The 21,161-nt window shown below is 39.8% G+C and overlaps 1 protein-coding gene across 1 annotated transcript in view; it reads right to left on the reverse strand.

Annotated features, from left to right (window-relative positions):
• Window positions 1-5,110: 5,110 nt before the first annotated feature.
• stx1b (syntaxin 1B) overlaps window positions 5,111-21,161 on the reverse strand; it is a 54,677-nt gene continuing 38,626 nt past the window's right edge. The window contains exons 5-10 of the mRNA NM_001141022.1: window positions 15,753-15,826; window positions 9,301-9,409; window positions 7,888-7,961; window positions 7,479-7,616; window positions 5,876-5,986; window positions 5,111-5,307 (exon numbers count right to left, since the gene is read on the reverse strand). Coding sequence (NP_001134494.1) covers window positions 5,227-5,307; window positions 5,876-5,986; window positions 7,479-7,616; window positions 7,888-7,961; window positions 9,301-9,409; window positions 15,753-15,826 — 587 coding nt within the window. The 3' untranslated portion in view covers window positions 5,111-5,226. The remainder of the gene's footprint in view (window positions 5,308-5,875; window positions 5,987-7,478; window positions 7,617-7,887; window positions 7,962-9,300; window positions 9,410-15,752; window positions 15,827-21,161) is intronic.

Consider the following 21,161-nt stretch of genomic DNA (forward strand, 5'->3'; position numbering starts at 1 on the left):
ATTCTCCACTCATTTACAGAATGCTTTCTCTATGCTCACTACGTTTGGAGGTCATTCCGATGTACCGCACACCCGATACATCTATTTATTTCAAAACAATACAGGAATAAAAACATAGAATACTTTGGTTCATCCAGGTCAGTGCCCTTATATTCACCAAAGATGATCTGGGTACACTCCATTCAGGTGTGTTGCCAGCACACAGAAAGCAAAGCAAGTGAGCATTGAAATGGGTGGTAAAGAAGCCATAACAAAAAACATGTAGATATTGTGTGCATAAAGATAGGTGTATAGACTATACAGAAATAATAATAGTCACTGTTGTCTCCTTTGGACTCAAGTGTAAGAGGACTGCATGTACATCATATGATTATGCATCTCTTCTCACTATTGCAACCATGAAGACTACAAACTACGAATGATTAAAGGACAATTTGTGAAGTCCATTCAACAAGTCATTTCAAACGTTTGAATCAATTAGCTGACAGAACAATGTACAATGATTTGAAGGGGGGAAAATAATTGGGATGATAACTCTAGATTCCTATTATTATATTATAAGCATTTTTTTTGTTGTAAACTTGACTTTCTTTGTGCTCTTTGATCAGGTGACTGAGAACACGTGGGGCAAAATGCTTTGGTTTGAATTTGGTAACATATATAAATAGTGTATTTTTGTTGTTCTGTTTTCAACATAAAACTGGAACTCAACAGCTACAACCCATGGACCTGCTAAACCCAAACAGCCCTTACGCCTAGTCGCGTGCTCAGAGTGTGATGCAACTGGTCTGCGTCGATCACAGACGTGCACACACATACTGTACACAAACAAACGTTCATGCTCACACACAAACACACACACGCACCATCTTTTTTTGTTGCCAGGGACGAGGGGCATGCACACAAGGCCTAGGAGCTCACAAGTTGCAGTCGCAGCTTAAAGACTCACGATTAACGTTTCCTCACAAAGGACGCATACGCCACCATAGAAGCACACGAAGCAAAGTGGGATAGATGCCATGGGAGAGAAAGAGGGGTACAGAATGGAATGTATCAGAATTACTACTAGGGGTTCTGCCATGGTGGGGGGAAACCGCACAGTACAGTACTCTGGAGGAAGGGTGGGACGACATTTTGCACCAAACAGTACCCAGAGGTTTACACACACTCGTACATACGTAGATCACCTCTCTGGACGTACCGCTGTAAATATGGTGTCTCTGTAGACTTGCAATAAAACAGACACCAGCAGTGATATTACTATAACCCCTCACCCCGTCCCCTGTGAGTAAATATAAATAATCGATCGATAAATTAAACCGTGAACGTGATAGACAGTGTTTTCTTAAAGAGTGTAAAGTGCGCACATGATCGAGAGCAGAAATCACCATGCAAACTCACAAAGCCGAAAGTTGCATGCCTTAAAGAATAAGGGCTCCCTAGCCATATTCCTTTTAAAAAACAACAACGACATCAATATAACCCCATTTTAACTGTACATGTAAGTGGTTGGACACATTAAATACACAGAAGCTTTAAAAAATAACATGCTGGCCAGTGCTGGAATGACTTGAGGACTACAGTCAGATTCCCTCCTGGATCTGTGGGTGGAGATGTTGGTCGAATGAACCTACATTTCCCGTTTGCCATTCCTATGCCCTCAATAGCTCTTGCTGCAGAAAGACGTTCTTGCCATGGAAAGATACAAATTGGACTTCAGAGGCTCACCAAAGTAATATAAGCGCCTTTAAGTCATGGTGGGACTGAAATATCACGTCTCATGTGGTGATGGAGATTGTACAGAACTCAAAAGTGGTTACCGGCACGTAGAAAACAGTGACATGGGTTAGTCCTGAAGTTAAATCATGTTTAACTGTTTAAATAGAGGCCATTTTTTGTTGTTTCTCGCTCAATGTGTTCCAAGGTGTAAAGTGAGTGCCAAACTCCCAATGTTATGTGGTTGTTCATGGAAAAAGTCAGCAACGCAAACTCCCATTCTGTAAGGACAGCCCACTATCAAAGGCCACTGTTTCACACTCAGAACCAAAGAGCCTTTTGCATGGATATGTGAAACGACTGAACCTTTCATCGAAGGTTTCAGCTTCCTATTTATTGCAAGTATTGTCCTTATGATGATATGGCAGACCTTAGCAAAAAGCCTCAGCTAACTACTACTTATCACTTGAAAGGGACATGATTTGGTTGGCCGCTGAGCTGAAAGTGGAACATAACTTTAATTTAGTTACTATAGTTTAAAGTTTGGACAACAACAGAGACAGTTCAATGACAGTCAGTCAGGGATGACCATCATAGGGCCACTTGACTTAGAAATTCACCAAGAAACCGACGACTTTGAAAATAACGTTCCTTGCTGATGACAATGACAGGGGAATGACTGTGAAGGGTGAGTGGGTGTGTATTGATTTTGTAGCAGCCAATAGGTAAGATGAATTAGGTCTAACTCTGAAATATCCTATCCAATGTCCTGTGAGGTTTGCATTAATCGACTATTCTGTGTCAGAAGGCTAATCTAACGTGATTCTCTGTGTTGGGGCACCCGTGAAGTAAAATCATCTGCCTTTGGTTTTACACTGAACAGAGTCACTTTTGGCATTTGGAAATGTTGAATTTAGCTACATTTCCATAGCACTCTTAAAATCCAAGTTCAGAATACTGAGAGCTGGCTCCTCCCTTTGAATATACAATATTAAGGACATATTCAACACAAAATTAGTATTTTAAGAAAACATTTGACAACATATTGTTTTTTCCTTACAATTATTACATATACAGTCAAAGTATCAATTACAAGAAAACACAGTTTCATCTTGCGGTGGCTAGCATAGTCTGTTTGGGCACTTGAAATGAAGAAAAATACAACTTCTGACTTACATTTAAGTCATTTAGCAGACGCTCTTATCCAGAGGGTAGTACAGGAGCAATTAGGGTTAAGTGCCTTACTCAAGGGCACATAAACAGATTGTTCACCTAGTCAGCTCAGGTATTCGAACCAGCAACCTTTCAGTTACTGGCCCAACGCTCTTAACCACTAGGTTACAACTTATATCCTATGAAGTTCCTACATATAGGAAGCTAACGTCAAAGGATAATTGGGTTACTCTTTAAATTGGCTATAATCAAATCAAATCAATACACCATCAATAAAGTTGTTGCTTTTTCAATATCTATTGATCGTAGAGTATATTCGACATTCTGATTAGGTCCATGTCCAATCTAGATCACATGGGGTAAGGCCTTGTCATATGAACTACACTGGGACACTATTCCATGAAGGTGACCCCAAACAGTCAGAACGATTTAGTTCATCTAGTCGGGGCCAACACCGTCAACGCAAGCCAGGGAATTGGGACTTCGAGGGCAAGAGGCTCACGAGTCATGATTTTGATCCAGTCATTCCCGCAATTTGGATCTTAATCTGCGACATTATAGTGCTGGCTTCAACAGAGTCACTATGACATCCGTATCATGTTGCCATGCATATTTCCTTGGCAAGGTAGAGTTGTCTCCTTCAGATAAATGTAGCAGCATTCATATCTGTTCTTAGCCTGAACTCAAATGGCATTGGTTTGTAGATTGTGCAATCATAGAGCACAGTATTCTCTCCTGACCTTGTCATTCTGAACTGGTAATTGTTCAGCACCATCAATGGAATATTAAGAGGAAAACACCCATCTTTATGAAATGGCACCCAAACAACTCAAGCAGAGGGTTGAATAGGTTCCCTTAAAACTCAACATGACCTACCGATTGATAGATTATCAATACCTAACATGTTTTATGAATCGATTCTATAGTTGCGTGTTTTTTAAGATTATATCTTTGCTTAGTAAAAAATAAAATTTCACAAGAGGGGCACACAAACTTGTTCCATTCAAAGTACCCATTTGCTTATATGTTTTGTATCTTTGAAAATAGAATAAAGCAAACTGCAAAATATAGCTAAAGGTCCATAAAGAAAATATGAGGCCAGACTATTTGTCACAGGACACATCACACACTATACGACCACAGTAGAACTAACCACTTCCAAAGTAAGACATGAGACTCTACACCAGGGCTAGCCAGCATTTCAAGTTTTGAGATTCCGTTGTTCAATTTTCATCTTTACTTTTTAATATGTTCCACATTTTTTGCAAAATCTGTAGAACAGGCATGACGGCTATAGGTCTCTCTTTCTTTCACCTCTCTCTCTCTTCCTTCCCTCTCTGGTGTATTTCTTCTCTGTCTGTTCTCTTTTAACATCCTTGGGAAAACTCGAGCTGGTCGGCTTTCTTTGTCAAAACTGCATAGTTCGACCATCGGTTTACCCCCCCCCCCCCCCCCCCCCCCCCATCTCTCTAATCTGTCTCTCTGAATTTGGTTTCTGCCACAGACATATCGAATTAACTGAAGACCCGGAGACATTCCTCTCTCCATGCTCCTACTATATGGATAAGAGCAGAGAAGGGCTTTGATGGAGCACCTGCAAACTGTTAAGTTGTTCTTTAAACCTGCTACTGCAGTGCCACGCCTTTCATCTGCCGTTGTAACAGCTCCATGGGTGTAAGCTCTTGTCCCTATTGGTCGAAGTAAAGACATTGTTGCGAATGAATGCCTATCTAGGAGATTTGATTAGCCTATTGGCAGGTTACTCAAGTTGACTACACTAATTTGACTGGCTGATTAACCTGATTGACAGGAATAATCAACCCATGAGAAGTCTCTAAAAGACCAAAACCAAAGTCAGTGTCTCCCAACGAAACGTGATTATTGTATCTATGAAATAAGCTACACCGATCATCCCAATTCCCTTCTTCTGTTTTGTGCATTATGTTCTAAAATCGCATTCCAAGTAAACTACCTTTGCTGGAACGACACACAATTTAGCAGTCATTGGCACTGTCCTGGAGATCCCCCAAAAAATAATGAAACGTAAAAAAAATATATGTTTTACGTCATATTTCTTTCCAGGTAGCTAACCCATGTGCTGTTTCTTATGTTCAATACATTTACATGTACATTGCAAATATTATGTTTATTTGTACCCTCTTTTTTGTATGTTATGTATTTAGTCAGTTATATTGTCGTATTTTTTTTGTCTTTGTTTTTTCAACCCCACCCAATCCCTTTTAGAACGTTTTCCTTATCTGATATTGTATATGATATTTTTCTCTCTGTGTGTTTTTTTTCTCTTGTGGCCGTCCTTCATCGTTGTCGTCGTCATCATTAAAAGCCCAGGTATCCGCCGATAGTGGACGCCAAGACAACTCCCAGAATAGTACAGCAGACGATGATCATGAGCTTCTTCTGCAAGGGGGGGTGGGGGGGGGGGGAGACAAGGCGGTGATGGTGTTAGCAAGACACAGGGATGTGATTGCATACATGCTACGGGACAGTTTTACGGTAAGGGACAATATCATTTATCTATACAACACATTACTGTGTACATTATGTCCAAAGCTATCACGCCTGTGGATGTTGGTCGCTTGGTAATCACTAAGGTACTGTGTGAATGAGGGTGAAATGCCCAAGAGGAAATGCACTGTACATGAAGAGGTGGTGGATATTATTATTATTAGAGTGTGTGCGTGAGTGTGTGTGTGTGTGTGTACTCTTTAATAATATAGTATGAGGGGGTGGTGGGCATTAACCTTTTGTGGTGTGATTGACTGTAGGAGGATGCTGTGCCTATTTTAGTATGTGTGCCTGTGTTTGTTTATATGATGTCATACGTATAGTATGTATATTAGAATGTACAGTATGTATATATCCTCATGTAGGTGGGGGATGTGGATTACAGCAAAGTAACAGTGATAAAACATGAGTATGCACAATATATGCGTTAGCCCTGCTCTACGGAGAGCCTGTGACTTACCTTGCGAGCCTGGCTCTGGTATTTGACAGCCTTCTTGGTGTCAGACACCGCCCGCTCCACAAAGTCCACGGAGTGCTCCACGTTGTACTCAATTCTGTCAATCATCTCTCCCTGTAAACAGCAAAAAGCACCGTCATCAAAATGCAAGCGGACTGAGGAGAATACCTTGTCTATTATCACTTAAAGTCAGCCTCAACCACATTGTATGCATATGTTTCCGCCCCATATTTTTTAAGGCTCATGTGTGGTATTGTATTTCTGGTCTTTCAAATCCAAACAAAGCTTCTAGCACAAATATAAGCTGTTTCTATTCATTTTTATTCCAGTTATAAAGTACTGTAAGTGATATTGATGACGCCACTTAGCATCTAAATGTTGTCTTCCATCTAAAGGATGGATTTTTTTATATTAACAACAGTATGGATACATAAATGAGATGAGCTTAGCTAAGTACCTATGTTTATTCATCACACACAATTGCATATTGTCCATGAGGAAAAGCCCTCAGAGAAAGAGAAGAATTGTCACTCAAAAGCATTTTTTCCCCCCTATTGTACTTTGGATGAAATAATCCAAAGCCCCCACTCACAAACGGTTTATAGTGCATGAGCTAAACTTAGAAACCATATTTCCCTGTTACCCAGAAGCAATTTCCTAATTTAGGTCATCCTGATGAGATTCATAGGCTCTTAATGGATGTCAACAGTGAGAATCGAAATTGGCAACATAGTATTCTCATATTGTATCTCACATAATGTATAGAGATGCTATGTAATATTAATAAATGTTCTGTAAATATGAAAATATTTGATCATGTAACTTAATTAAGTTACGTTTTGGGAATAAACTGTAGTATGTTACCAACACATTTAAGACAAAAATTCTAGAATATCATACAGTATTTAAGTGAGGTGATTTGTCATGCATTTATAAGGTGCAAGTATTTGCTATACCATTTCAATTTAAGTGCAACCACAAAGCCACAACCCTGAACATACTGTAAGAACCCTTCGTTAATTAAGATAACTGAACCCTAGCAACAGAGAGCCGGCTACACGGATGAAACCAGGATGTAAAAAAGGCTACAGTTGTAGCCTGAGCTTTTCTGAATGGCTACACAGCATTGCTCATTGGTGTGGAACTAGTTTAGGCAACAGTGTGTTTACTCACAGTCTCAATCTAAACATAGAATGATAACAGGATACCGCATGCAACATTTCTCTAGTGTCAAAGCACAATTACTCATATATGCCTGTGAACCCACACGCCCGAGGCTAAATGTCATACATTCATACGTTCAGCTCCAAATATCTGCCCTGTTCTCAGTCAACTGTGTCAAAAACGAAATCACAGTTGGACAGATTTCATTATGGAAGATGTAAGGCACAGTCCGAAGATACATAAATGCTCCAATGTTTCCATTTCAACATCACAAAATGACTCTGATGCCATTGGTGCAGAATTAAGCCACACCCTTGATATTGGCGTGAGTAGGCCCGATTGTAATCTATTCTGTGCTCAAGATAAGGCTAATGGCATAAAACTGGGCTTTCATTAATTCATTCATCTTTTAAAAACATTTCAAATAAAAACAAAAGTTTACCTGGCTCTCGACCAGCATGGCCATGTCTACAAACATGTCGTGCAGCTCACGGATGCTGTTCTCCAGCTTGATGATCTCGGTGTGTCGGGTCTCAATCTCATTCAGGGCCTGCTTGTCTATCTGAGAGTCCATCTTGATCTAAGGACCCAAAACAGAGGGTTGAGAAGGAGACCGAGGATGAGGATAGAAGAGGATTTGATGTGTTATTTTACCCCCTGTAATAATCAACATTCTTCTTCTGTTAAAAATCATATCAGGACATAGCGGTAGTTTATTGAAAGCAAACGTGACAGATGTAGCGAGTTAGCTATAACTAGCCACACAGGTTATTAGCATCTGTGGTCCCCATGCCTTCACCGTGGATATATGTCTGCCGTGGGGAATGGCCAGGCTCAGGTGTTGTACTCACATCATCGGTGAAAATGGCAAGCTTGCCACTCTCCAGCATATCCTCCAGCTCCTCGTTGGTGGTTGTTCTCCCAGCTGCCGAGCACACACAGGCACACGCACGCACGCACACACACACACACACACACACACACACACACACACACACACACACACACACACACACACACACACACACACACACACACACACACACACAATGAAATATATTGCCAACAAATGATCATAATGCTTTGCCCGATGCACTTAAAGTTTAGTTATTTAAATCAACACATTTCCACGGTTTTAGTGCCAATTTGAGGCACAGCACAGATTCTGGGCAGTAATTAAAAAAGAGCATGTATCTCTAACCAGATGTCTAGAATAATCTAGATCAATTTAAAGCTCGAAGGTATCCTAAAAATATTATTCAAAATGAAAGAAAATACAGCTTTTAAATTAAATGTACGAGCTGAATTACAATCAAGTTACCACTGTACTATAACGAAAGTCTTTTGTTTTTGCAAACTTTATGACTACACAACTTATCATTGGCTAATATGTGGTCATATGTGGCCATTCAACCCCCTTGTCTACTTAGTATAGTCTTAATAAACTTAAAATGCATCTATTCTGCTTAGTCTGTCCCAGTCTTTGAAAAATACTGTGTCTGTGCATAATACTAGTTGATGTCTGGATCTCAGATGTCACTATGGCTGTGAGTTGTGTATGAAATGCTTGCCAGTGTCTGTGTCTGTGTACTTCAGTATTATCTAATACTTCAGTATTAAAAGGATACTCACTGTCTGTGAATTACAGTCTGTCTCATATGAAGGTCAGTGGGGCTGCCTTGAAAATATCCTTACGTCTGCAAAACCCATTTTTGTGTCTGCGCTGTTGGGTATCAGTGTATATTTAGTAAGAACTCTGGCTATTTCTTGTGTAAGATACTAACGTACCTCCTTGTCAGTCGGTGTAACCCTGTCTGCTGTGAAAATGTGTATGCATGGCATTAGTCTTGCTGATTTATTTCCAATCACAAAATCAATCAACCAATCAATCAATTGGATTGTATTTGTGCAGCCATTTTAACAAAGTAATTGACAAAGAACGCTAAACAAAGTCTGGGCCTAACCCACCCTAAAAGAGAGAATCTTGGTTGATAATGTCAATATACTGCAATGTCTGTGTACTGTATGGTTCTATGCCCTACGAACTGTACTATACTTGTAAAGTATCGCCATACATAGATACTACATAGAGCAGGGTTCCCCAACTGGTGGCCCATGGACCGAATTTGGCCCGCGGGTGGAATCATTTGGCCTCCCAATATTTTTAATTTGGCCACCCAATGATCCATGATATAGAGTATAGTATCGAATGTCAGTGGTGTATTAACTGTGCCCTATGATGGTGGTGGGCTACAGATACTCACTGATCTCCAGCTGTCTCTGGATACGGTCCTTGCAGCGGTCCCTGTATTTGGACTGCGTGGTGTTGTACTCGGTCATCACCTCTACAAACTTGCGTGACAGCGTCGAGTGCTAAAAGGACAGACACAGGGAGATCAGATGGGGGGTTAGGGAGTGGCCACTGGCGCAAAGAAAATCATAAATTAGGTCGATCAACACCATCTGATAATGTGATGATGCCTAATTGGCCATTTGCAGTGCACATCAATCATAGCCTTGATGAAAATGGCAGAAACGCCTTCATATGTATGCACACATGCACCTGAATTCAAATAGTGGCTGCTGCATTAGAGATTTTGCTGATGCTGCAAAGTCAATGACAGTGGCAGTTGAACGTTCCGTCCACCAGAGGGGATCATTGAGTATCACTGAGCCTTGTGCATTGAATTACTGCCGAAAATAATACAGGCAGGGGTCAAAGCAAGGGTGGCTCAATTCTGTGTCCTGGAGGGAAGGCCTGATATTCAGCCCAGCTGTGTCTCCTGCTCAGCTTGCCTGAATAACCCATTAACGATGCAGGGCAGAGAATAAGAGAGAGGTACACTCTTAGAAAAGTGCTATCTAGAAAAGTGCCATCTAGAACTTAAAATGGTTATTTTGGCAGTCCCCACAGGAGAACCCTCTGAAGAGCCCTTTTTGGTTCCAGGTAGAACACTTAAGTTCCATGTAGAACCCTTTACACAGATGGTTCTACAAGGAACCCAAAATAGTTATGTTTGCTATCAATGACTCTGCATATTACCTGGTCATGGTGGGGACCAATACAGAGGTTTTAAACTACTTGATCCAAAGTAAGAACCGCTGTCTTAAAATTATACTATTTTGAATTTATTTGTTATTACTTTTGTACAACACATTTTTATATGTTAATTAATCTGCAGTGCAAATGAAGACTCCACACTGCATCAGCAGTGACTATAATTTCCTGGAACAAAAAAAAGGTTCTACCTCAAACCAAAAAGTGTTATCTTAAGGGGACAGCCGAAGATCCTTTTTGGAACCCGTTTTTTCTAAGTGTAGCTACGGTGAGGATGGAAGAAAGGCTGGGTTAGTGGCAGTGAGTCAGAGGATCAGGTGGTTGAGAGAGTCAAGAGCCTAAAATGACAGATGTCCTTTCTGGCCACCTCTGAAGAACATTGGTTCACAGTGAGATGATCTGAATTTCAAATGAATAAACATTTGGGTGGTTTAAAAGAAAACAGTGTCATTTTGAAAAAGGCACAATTCAGTGCACAGCTTGATTGAATGTTTAGGTGGGCTATAGTGAGTATCTAGAGTTGTTCATGTGATATGATATGGGAAATGTCACCTTTCCCATTGTACTTGTATTGGTATACTGTGGGTTCTGAAATGATTGACACCCTTGATAATAATTCAAATACTGAGCTATATTATATGCTCAAAAATAGGGGGAATTATATTATTTTATACTAATACAATTGCTCAGAGAAAGAGATGATTTTGTTTAACAAGTAATATTTTTTTTCTCAAAAAGGCAAGGGTCAAAATTATTGACACCCCTAAAGATTCTTAGAAATATAGTAATCAAAAGTGTAGTATTTGGTCCCATATTCCTAGCACGCAATGACTACACTATGGATAATCCTGAATGAATCATGAATAATGATGAGTGAGAAAGTCACAGAGGGTCAAAAATCATTCATACCCCCAAGACCTCTCACCATTACCAATAACAGGGGAGTATAGTATGTCTTGGGGGTATGACGTTTGACCCTCTGTAACTTTCTCACTCATCATGATTCACAATTCATTCAGGGTTATCCATAATCACGGTAGCATCCACATTAATGAAGAAGTGTTTAGAAACATGCTCTATTCTTATTTAAAATATAAGTGAGTCCAAAATGACACGATACATGATTTACCATTCATTTCTATTGGGCACAAAATTATCTGAAACACAACCTAAAGGAACTGCAAATGCATCCAACAAGTTTGTAGAGTCACAAGTTTGATGTAGTTATTACGTGCTGTAACGTCTGCTTCCAACTCACACTCTCAAAGACGTAGATCCCCTGAACGCAGCTCACTCTCCAGATCAACAATCACCTGAATTCTGATCACCTGTATGTCATGATCACACACTATTTAGTTCAGTTCTTTGCACCCAATCATTGTGAGGTATTGTTTGTTTTGTGACACACTTCTATTCAGAGCTCTGGTTTTCCCGTAATTGAATCCTCCAGTGTATGATTGTTTTTGCCTGCCTCACTAACGCCGCCTCTTGCCTATTCCCTGCCTGTACCTTAGCCTACCGGATTTCCTGTTATCAACCTATTGCCTGATCTCCCGGATGATGTTATTAGCCGTTTCCCTTCCTGTACTGTTGCCTTGTTGGACCCCCCTGTGTATGACCTTCTGCATGCCCCTGGACCCAGCTACCTGCCTCCTCCTGTGGTCCTTTACAATAAACACCTGCTGCACCCTGCACTTGAAATCAGCTCTCAGTCTCCCATCGTGCTCATTACACGTGCTAGGAATATTGGACCAAATACTAAACTTTTGACTACTTTATTTATAAGAATCTTTAGGGGTGTCAATCATTTTAATCCCTACCTTTTAGAGCAATTGTATTAGTATAAAATAATATATTTTCCCAATTTTGAGCATACAGTATAGCTTAGTGTTTGAATTATACATTTTATACAGTCATTATTGCTCATCTTTATCAAGGGTGTCAATAATTTCACACCCCACTGTATGTGAATAATGTTGGTAGTGTTGCTGTGTCACTCCTTTTTATACCACCTCCTTTTCATACTGCAGGGCAGTGGCTCAGCTTATTTAAAGGTCTCATAGCCCTTTCCTGCAGTCAAATTACTAGTGGCCTCATGGGTGAAATGTTATTCATATTTTTAATTTATTCATAATTCCTAAACAAATATTTTTTTAAAGCTACTGAAAATCTGGTGTTTCTACGTCAAATGGTTTTGTTATTTTTCAGTCTTCTGTGATGTACACTGAACAAAAATATAAACGCAACATGTAAAGTGTTGGTTCCGTGTTTCATGAGCTGAAATCAAACGTCCCAGAAATGTTCCATATGCGCAAAAAACGTATTTTTCTCAAATGTTATGCATACATTTTTTTTACACCCCTGTTGGTGAGCATTATAGCATTTGTCAAGATAATCCATCCACCTGACAGTTGTGGCATATCAAGAAGCTGATTAAACAGCATGATCATTACACATTACACAAGACAATAAAAGGCCACTCTAAAATGGGCAGTTTATTCACACAACACAATGCCACAGATAGTTTTGAGGGAGCGTGCAATTGTCATGATACACTGCAGGAATGTTCACCAGAGCTGTTCCTAGAGAATTCAATGTTCATTTCTCTACCACGTTGTTTTAGAGAATTTGGCAGTATGTCTAACAGGCCTCAACTGCAGACCACGTGTAACCACGCCAGCCCAGGATCTCCACATTCGGGTCCTTCACAAGCGGGATCGTCTGAGGGGAGGGGCATGGGTGCTGAGGAGTATTTTTGTCTGTGATAAATCCCTTTTGTAGGAAAAAACAAATTCTGATTGGCTGGGCCTGGCTGACCATTGGGTGGGCCTCCCAGGCCCACCAATGGCTGTGCCCCTGCCCATTCATAGATTAGGGCCTAATTTATTTATTTCAATTGACTGATTTCCTTATATGAACTGTAACTCAGCAACTTTATTGAAATGGTTGCATGTTGTGTTTATATTTTTGATTAGTATATACACAGCTGAAGTCGGAAGTTTACATACACCTTAGCCAAATATATTTAAACTCAGTTTTTCACAATTCCTGACATTTCATCCTCGTAGAAATGTAGGATCCCCACAGTTAGGATCCCCACTTTATTTTAAGAATGTGAAATGTCAGAATAATAGTAGAGAGAATTATTTATTTCAGCTTTAATTCCTTTCATCACATTCCCAGTGGGTCAGAAGTTTACGTACACTCAATTAGTATTTGGTAGCATTGCCATTAAATTGTTTAACTTGGGTCAAACGTTTCGGGTAGCCTTCCACAACCTTCCCACAATAAGTTGGGTGAATTTTGGCCCATTCCTCCTGACAGAGCTGCTGTAACTGAGTCAGGTTTGTAGGCCTCCTTGCTCGCACACACTTTCAGTTCTGCCCACACATTTTCTACAGGATTGAGGTCAGGGCTTTGTGATGGCCACTCCAATACCTTGACTTTATTGTCCTTAAGCCATTTTGCCACAACTTTGGAAGTATGCTTGTCCATTTGGAAGACCCATTTGCGACCAAGCTTTAACTTCCTGACTGATGTCTTGAGATGTTGCTTCAATATATCCACATAATTTTCCTCCCTCATGATGCCATCTATTTTGTGAAGTGCACCAGTCCCTCCTGCAGCAAAGCACCCCCACAACATGATGCTGCCACCCCCGTGCTTCACGGTTGGGATGGTGTTCTTCGGCTTGCAAGCCTCCCCCTTTTTCCTCCAAACATAATGATGGTCATTATGGCCAAACAGTTCTATTTTTGTTTCATCAGACCAGAGGACATTTCTCCAAAAAGTACGATCTTTGTCCCCATGTGCAGTTGCAAACCGTAGTCTGGCTTTTTATGGCGGTTTTGGAGCGGTGGCTTCTTCCTTGCTGAGCTGCCTTTCAGATTATGTTGATATAGGACTCGTTTTACTGTGGATATAGATACCTTTGCACCTGTTTCCTTCAGCATCTTCACAAGGTCCTTTGCTGTTGTTCTGAGATTGATTTGCACTTTTCGCACCAAAGTACGTTCATCTCAAGGAGACAGAACGTGTTTCCTTCCGGAGCGGTCCCATGGTGTTTAAACTTGTGTACTATTGTTTGTTACAGATGAATGTGATACCTTCGGGCATTTGGAAATTGCTCCCAAGGATGAACCAGACTTGTGGAGGTCTACAATTTGTTTTCTGAGGTCTTGGCTGATTTCTTTAGATTTTCCATGATGTCAAGCAAAGAGGCACTGAGTTTGAAGGTAGGCCTTGAAATACATTCACAGGTACACCAATTGACTCAAATTATGTCAATTAGCCTATCAGAAGCTTCTAAAGCCATTACATAATTTTCTGGAATTTTCCAAGCTGTTTAAAGGCACAGTCAACTTAGTGTATGTAAACTTCTGACCCATTGGAACAGTGAATAATAAGTCAAATAATCTGTCTGCAAACAATTGCTGGAAAAAGTACTTGTGTCATGCACAAAGTAGATGTCCTAACCGACTTGCCAAAACTATAGTTTGTTAACAAGAAATTTGTGGAGTAGTTGAAAAATGAGTTTTAATGACTCCAACCTAAGTGTATGTAAACTTCCAACTTCAACTGTATATAAAGTGTAATATTGGGGTGCAAATTCAAAATGTAATACATTTCAACTCTATATCTGACATGGTACAGGTGTCTTCATTTTTAAAGCCCATAACCATGTGTGTGTGAGGTGTATACTTTGGTTTCAAAGTAGATTTGTTTAAATTACCAAGAAACACTCTGTGTAACCCTGATTCAGCCCACCGCAGTAAAACTGTTTGCAATTGAGCAGATTGACAATCTTTCACATTTCCATTCAGAGAATGTGGTGCCGTCATAATTTCACTCCATATTCAAAGAACATACCTTTGGTTTTTGTGTTACTCTAAAGTTAACCAAGGCTTTTAAATGTGGTCCCATGTGAAAGATAATTAGTCCTCATACAGACGTCATAACCTAATGAATCTTTATTTGAGAATGAAGCTTCATTCACCATCACCGGTTAATTTGAGAACAGGTTACAACCCAAGGGGGAGGACCTACCCCAATCCAGCGGAACATTTATCCTAATCTTTAATCGTTCGTTTTTTAAACACATTTCTCACATGGCTTTTCTAAAACTCTTGATATATGCCAAGTTGTTTAATCTTAAAGGTACATTTGAATATATCTTTCATAGGGCCCTTCTTAGGTGCTACATAATTACTTACTTCATCCTTGAAATGACATGATCAATTAACACATTTTCTATCATGTCAAAAGATAAATGGACGTCAATGAGCTTTTACATTCAACGGTGCATGACGGTCCATGGTCATGAAGGCCTTAGGAATTCCCGCTTCATAGGGGTATCCCTTAAGTCTCCTACTATATGAAGATTTATACTCTAGGCCTAATTGGTGGTATTCTGGGTAGGCATCAGACCACATGGTACAATAACAATATAGCTTTAAATCCAGATCTGTATTCAAATAGTATTTGTTTTCATTTCTTTTTCAAAGCCAAGTCTGCAAAAGTGTAGTTGGCAGAAGGCTAAAGTAGTGGTGAAGCCGTGTATTCTCCTTCTTTATGATACACCAGCAGCTTTATGTTTGATCAACACCTTTTTGGTACTTGGCATCTCCTCAGTGGATGTGCAGAAGATAGAGGACTCACCTGTGTCTTACGAATTCGCAGGTCTGCAGATGATCTGTTCAGCCCCTCCTCCTGCTCAATGCTCTGTTCGATTGCTGCGAAAGAGGCAAGAAATGGTGAGAAATAAACAACGGAACCACCAAACAAACAGAAAGGAGATTCCCCATCTTCCACTGAACTTCAGTCAGTTACCTCTCCATCAGAGTCTGGTACTACTATAGCTAGCATGCTAATATGCTAACATTATGCCATCTTGGGTGGAGCAACGAGTACTGTATGTCATGTGCAATGTGCTAATGCTACAATTACAAATAGGCCCAGGCCTAATGATACAATTCTACAATTCTACAATTTTACAACAGATTTGTAAAAAAGGCATTTTACTTAATGAGTCATCATACAGTACCAAACCCGATAGGGGGAAGTCAGACCCGAGTTATGCGCGTAAATGGAACTTAATTCCCTTTTTATGCACTTTTCTCTCTAGGCGTTATCGTGACCTTGAACTTAAGCATGAGGTAAAGTATGTGCCAGCCAGCTATTTGTTTGGGGTGGAGATCATAGAACTGGAGGTGTGGCAGAGGTGTGCCTACTGATACGCTGTATTCTGATCTTGACTTAATTCCCTCATAATTCCACCACCTTCACGCACGAGAAAATCATTAATAAGGTCGAGCAAACTGTCAGTTCCAAAAAATATCTACTTTACGATAGAAATAACACCAATCTCCATGCACTATCATTTAGAAACGTATAAAAGCTATTGATAAGACCTAGGTAAATTAATAATCAGTTTGGATAAGGGGATTATAAATATACAGTGCCTTAAGAAAGTATTTACACCCCTTGAATTATTCCACATTTTGTTGTGTTACAAGCCTGAATACACACAATACCCATAATGAAGTGAAAACATGAAGTGAAATCATGTTTTTAGACATTTTTGCTAATTTATTTAAAATTAAATAATGAAATATCTCATTTACATAAGTATTCACACTGCTGAGTCAATACTTTGTAGAACCACCTTTGGGTAAGTCTCTAAGAGCTTTCCACAGCTGAATTGTGCAATATTAGCACATTATTCTTTTCAAAGTTCTTCAAGCTCTGTCAGATTGGTTGTTGATCATTGCTATACAACCATTTTCACGTCTTGCCATAGATTTTCAAGCCGATTTAAGTCAAAACTGTAACTAGGCAACTGAGGAACATTCAATGTCGCCCTTACAGAAAAAAACACATGATTTCACATGTGGAAAATCACATGAGTTCACGTGAAATTTCATATGTGAAATCATGTGAAAGCCTGTGTTCATGGAACACTTCACCTGTGATCACATTTTCACGTGTAGTTTCATGTTATCACAGGTTCCTTTACATGTTGTCACGTTATCACATTAACTTGACATAAGATCACATATGATCACATGAAAATGTGTTTTTGTAGCACTTCACTTATGTTCACGTGAAATGCATGTGGTTTTCCCATAAGGGCCTCTTGGTAAGCAACTCCAGTATGTATTTGGCCTTATGTTTTATGTTATTATCCTGCTCTAAGGTGAATTTATCTGACAGTGGTGTTGGAAAGCAGACTGAACTAGGTTTCCTCAATGATTTTGCATGTGCTTAGCTCTATTCTGTTTCTTTTTATCCCAAAAAAATCCCTAGTCCTTGTAGATGACAAGCATACCCATAACGTGATGCAGCCACCACCATTCTTGAAAATATGAAGTGGTAGTGTACTCAGATTTTCCCTAAACATAATACTTTGTATTCAGGACAAAAAGTACATTTCTTTGGCACATTTTTTTCAGGATTACTTTAGTACCTTATTGCAAACAGGATGCATGTTTTGGAATATTTTTGTTCTGTACAGGCTTCCTTCTTTTCACTCTGTCATTTATGTTAGTATTGTGGAGTAACTACAATGCCGTTGATCCATCATCAGTTCTCCTATCACAGCAATTAAACTCTGTAACTGTTTTCAAATCACCATTGGCTTCATGGTGAAATCCGTGAGCGGTTTCCTCCCTCTCTGGCAACTGATTTAGGAAGGGTACCTTTATCTTTGCAGTGAGTGGGTATATTGAAACACCATCCAAAGTGTAAAAATGTATAACTGCACCATGCTGGAATGTCTGCTTTTTTTTACCCATCTACCAATATGTGCCCTTCTTTGCGAACCATCGGAAAACCTCCCTGCTCTTTGTGGTTGAATCTGTGCTTGGAATTCACTACTCGACTTAGGGCCCTTACAAATAATTGTATGTGTGGGGTACAGAGATGGGGTAGTCCTTTAAAAATCATTTTATGTGACTTGTTAAGCACATTTTTTTGTCCTGAACTTACTTAGACTTGCCATAACAAAAGGTTTGAATGCTTATTGACTCAAGACATTTGCGCTTTTAATTTTATTAATTTGTAAACATTTCTAAAAACATCATTCCACTTTGACATTATGGGTATTGTGTGTAGATCAGTGACACAAAATCTGAATGTAGTCCATTTCAAATTCAGGCTGTAAACACAACAAAATGTGGAAAAATTCAAGGGGTGTGAATACTTTCTGAAGGCACTGTAGGCCATTTTCAAAACGAGAAGTTGCTTTTTAGGGGCAGTCACTTTTTAAATCAAAAGATTTCCTAAGTATGAATCCATAGTGTATTGCTGACCACAAACCAAACATTATTTTCCAGTTGTGTTCTAAATTTGATGCAACGGTGTAAAATGCCTCGGTGCATTTGATTTGGATCGACAAAACAGAGAAATAGCAGGATTTTCGGATGTCAAATTGTCAGCTTATGACATACCATCTCCTTTTGAACAAATGCAATGTTCCCAAAACTATAAAACATTGATCAAAAACAACACATTTGGGGTATTCTGCCAAGCCCCTTTTAAATAGAGGTAATGTCCTTAAAAAGCTTTTGAAAAAAAAACGTAATTCCTGATACATACTTATGGACAAATGTTGGGTTTCTCACAACTACGAGATAATGTGATTCCCAATATAATCTATTGTGTACTGTATGTGATTATTCATCGTTTTACATTGGTTTTCTCTCTCTGTGTGACCTTCCCCAAGAGCATTTCAGAGAACAATAAAGAATGTCAAACGAAAGCACCAGATGTAAGGACCTATTATGTCACCCATAGTATAACATTTGCATTTGTGAATCATCTATGTAGGCTTTATAAGGGCTTCATTAAGCTTCATAAGATTGTCAATGTAACTGCGCAACCCCTTCTCACAATATCTCCCACCTCTTAACCTCTTTTAGGCTCCCGAGTGGCGCAGCGGTTTAAGGCACTGCATCTCAGTGCTAGAGGCGTCACTACAGACCCTGATTCGATCCCGGGCTGTATCATAACTGGCCGTGATCAGGAGTCCCATAGGGCGGTGCACAATTGGTCTAGCATCGTTCGGGTTAGGGGAGGGTTTGGCCGGGGTAGGCCGTCATTGTAAAATAAGAATTTGTTCTTAACTGACTTGCCTAGTTAAATAAAGGTTAAATAAATAAAATTAAAATAAATATTCCAGATTAATTGTCTAACTATATGGCGCATACTCTTCCTGTAATTTTTCTTTATGACTACTGTGCGCCCTGGTCAAAGACACAGTGCTCCGCTGGTGTCTCTATAAGCTAGGCCCACTTTGAACCCACCTTAGATCAATAACAAAGGAGATTTCCATATTGCTGATTGGATGCTTTGTTGCTGCTGCATGGTGCCCAGACGCCAATGTCCCATCACTGTTCATTACCTTTGATAGAGGAAGCTCTCTCTCAGCATCAAAGTCTTTTGTGATGCAATTTAGAGGAAACAACCAGATAAGTGGGAGTTTTCTAGATTATTGGACTATAATAAAGAACGAAGTTAGAGGAATGCGACTCAGCGACATTGAGTGAGTGGTTTCCTATCTGGTTTCAGAGGGAGCTTATACTTCAAAGGAGATTAGTCTAAAATTCCTACTGGTATTTGAATTCATGCCCCAAAATCAGACCTCTTGTGCACATTTGTATAGTATCTTAGTGGTGGTCTATCAGCAGCGAGTGGGTTGGACACTGAGATGTTTGAGATGTTTGCCTCGTGGTGCTTCAGGTATTTTCATATCAACTACATATAATAAGTATGATTTGTTTTAGTTTGTGCCTCTGAAATGATCGATTTTATGTTATGTATTCTTGACCTATCTTCGGTCTTGTATCTTGGGTAGTGCACCTGTGGTAATGTGGATAATGCAGGGAATCTATAGCGTATTTACCCACAGCATCTGTGAGGTCATACAATATCTATCCATGATGGTTTCCCTATCGTTGCATAACATCCTGATCAATCTAGAGAATCTACCGTACAGTTGAGTATCTACAGTTGAAGTTGGAAGTTTACATACACTTAGGTTGGAGTCATTAAAACTCGTTTTTCAACCACTCCACAAATTTCTTGTTAACAAACTATAGTTTTTTTTAGCAAGTCAGTTAGGACATCTACTTTGTGCATGACACAAGTCATTTTTCCAACAATTGTTGACAGACAGATTATTTATCACAGTTCCAGTGGGTCAAAAGTAAAATCTAAAGAAATCATCCAAGACCTCAGAAAAACAATTGTAGACCTCCACAAGTCTGGTTCATGCATGGCAGCAATTTCCAAATGCCTGAAGGTATCACATTCATCTGTACAAACAATAGTACGCAAGTATAAATACCATGGGACCACGCAGCCATTATACCACTCAGGATGGAGACGCGTTCTGTCTCCTAGAGATGAACATACTTTGGTGTGAAAAGTGCAAATCAATCCCAGAACAACAGCAAAGGACCTTGTGAAGATGCTGGAGGAAACAGGTACAAAAGCATCTATATCCACAGTAAAACGAGTCCTATATCGACATAACCTGAAAGGCCGCTCAGAAAGGAAGAAGCCACTGCTCCAAAACCGCCATAAAAAAGCCAGACTACGGTTTGCAACTGCACATTGGGACAAAGATCGTACTTTTTGGAGAAATGTCCTCTGGTCTGATGAAACAAAAATAGAACTGTTTGGCCATAATGACCATTGTTATGTTTGGAGGAAAAAGGGGGAGGCTTGCAAGCTGAAGAACACCATCCCAACCGTTAAGCACGGGGGTGGCAGCATCATGTTGTGGGGGTGCTTTACTGCAGGAGGGACTGGTGCACTTCACAAAATAGATGGCATCATGAGGGAGGAAAATTATGTGGATATATTGAAGCAACATCTCAAGACATCAGTCAGGAAGTTAAAGCTTGGTCGCAAATGGGTCTTCCAAATGGACAATGACCCCAAGCATACTTCCAAAGTTGTGGCAAAATGGCTTAAGGACAACAAAGTTAAGGTATTGGAGTGGCCATCACAAAGCCCTGACCTCAATCCTGTAGAAAATTTGTGTGCAGAACTGAAAACGCGTGT

Source organism: Salmo salar, chromosome 06, assembly GCF_965601325.2.
Source record: "Salmo salar chromosome 06, fSalSal1, whole genome shotgun sequence".
Taxonomy (NCBI): domain Eukaryota; kingdom Metazoa; phylum Chordata; class Actinopteri; order Salmoniformes; family Salmonidae; genus Salmo; species Salmo salar.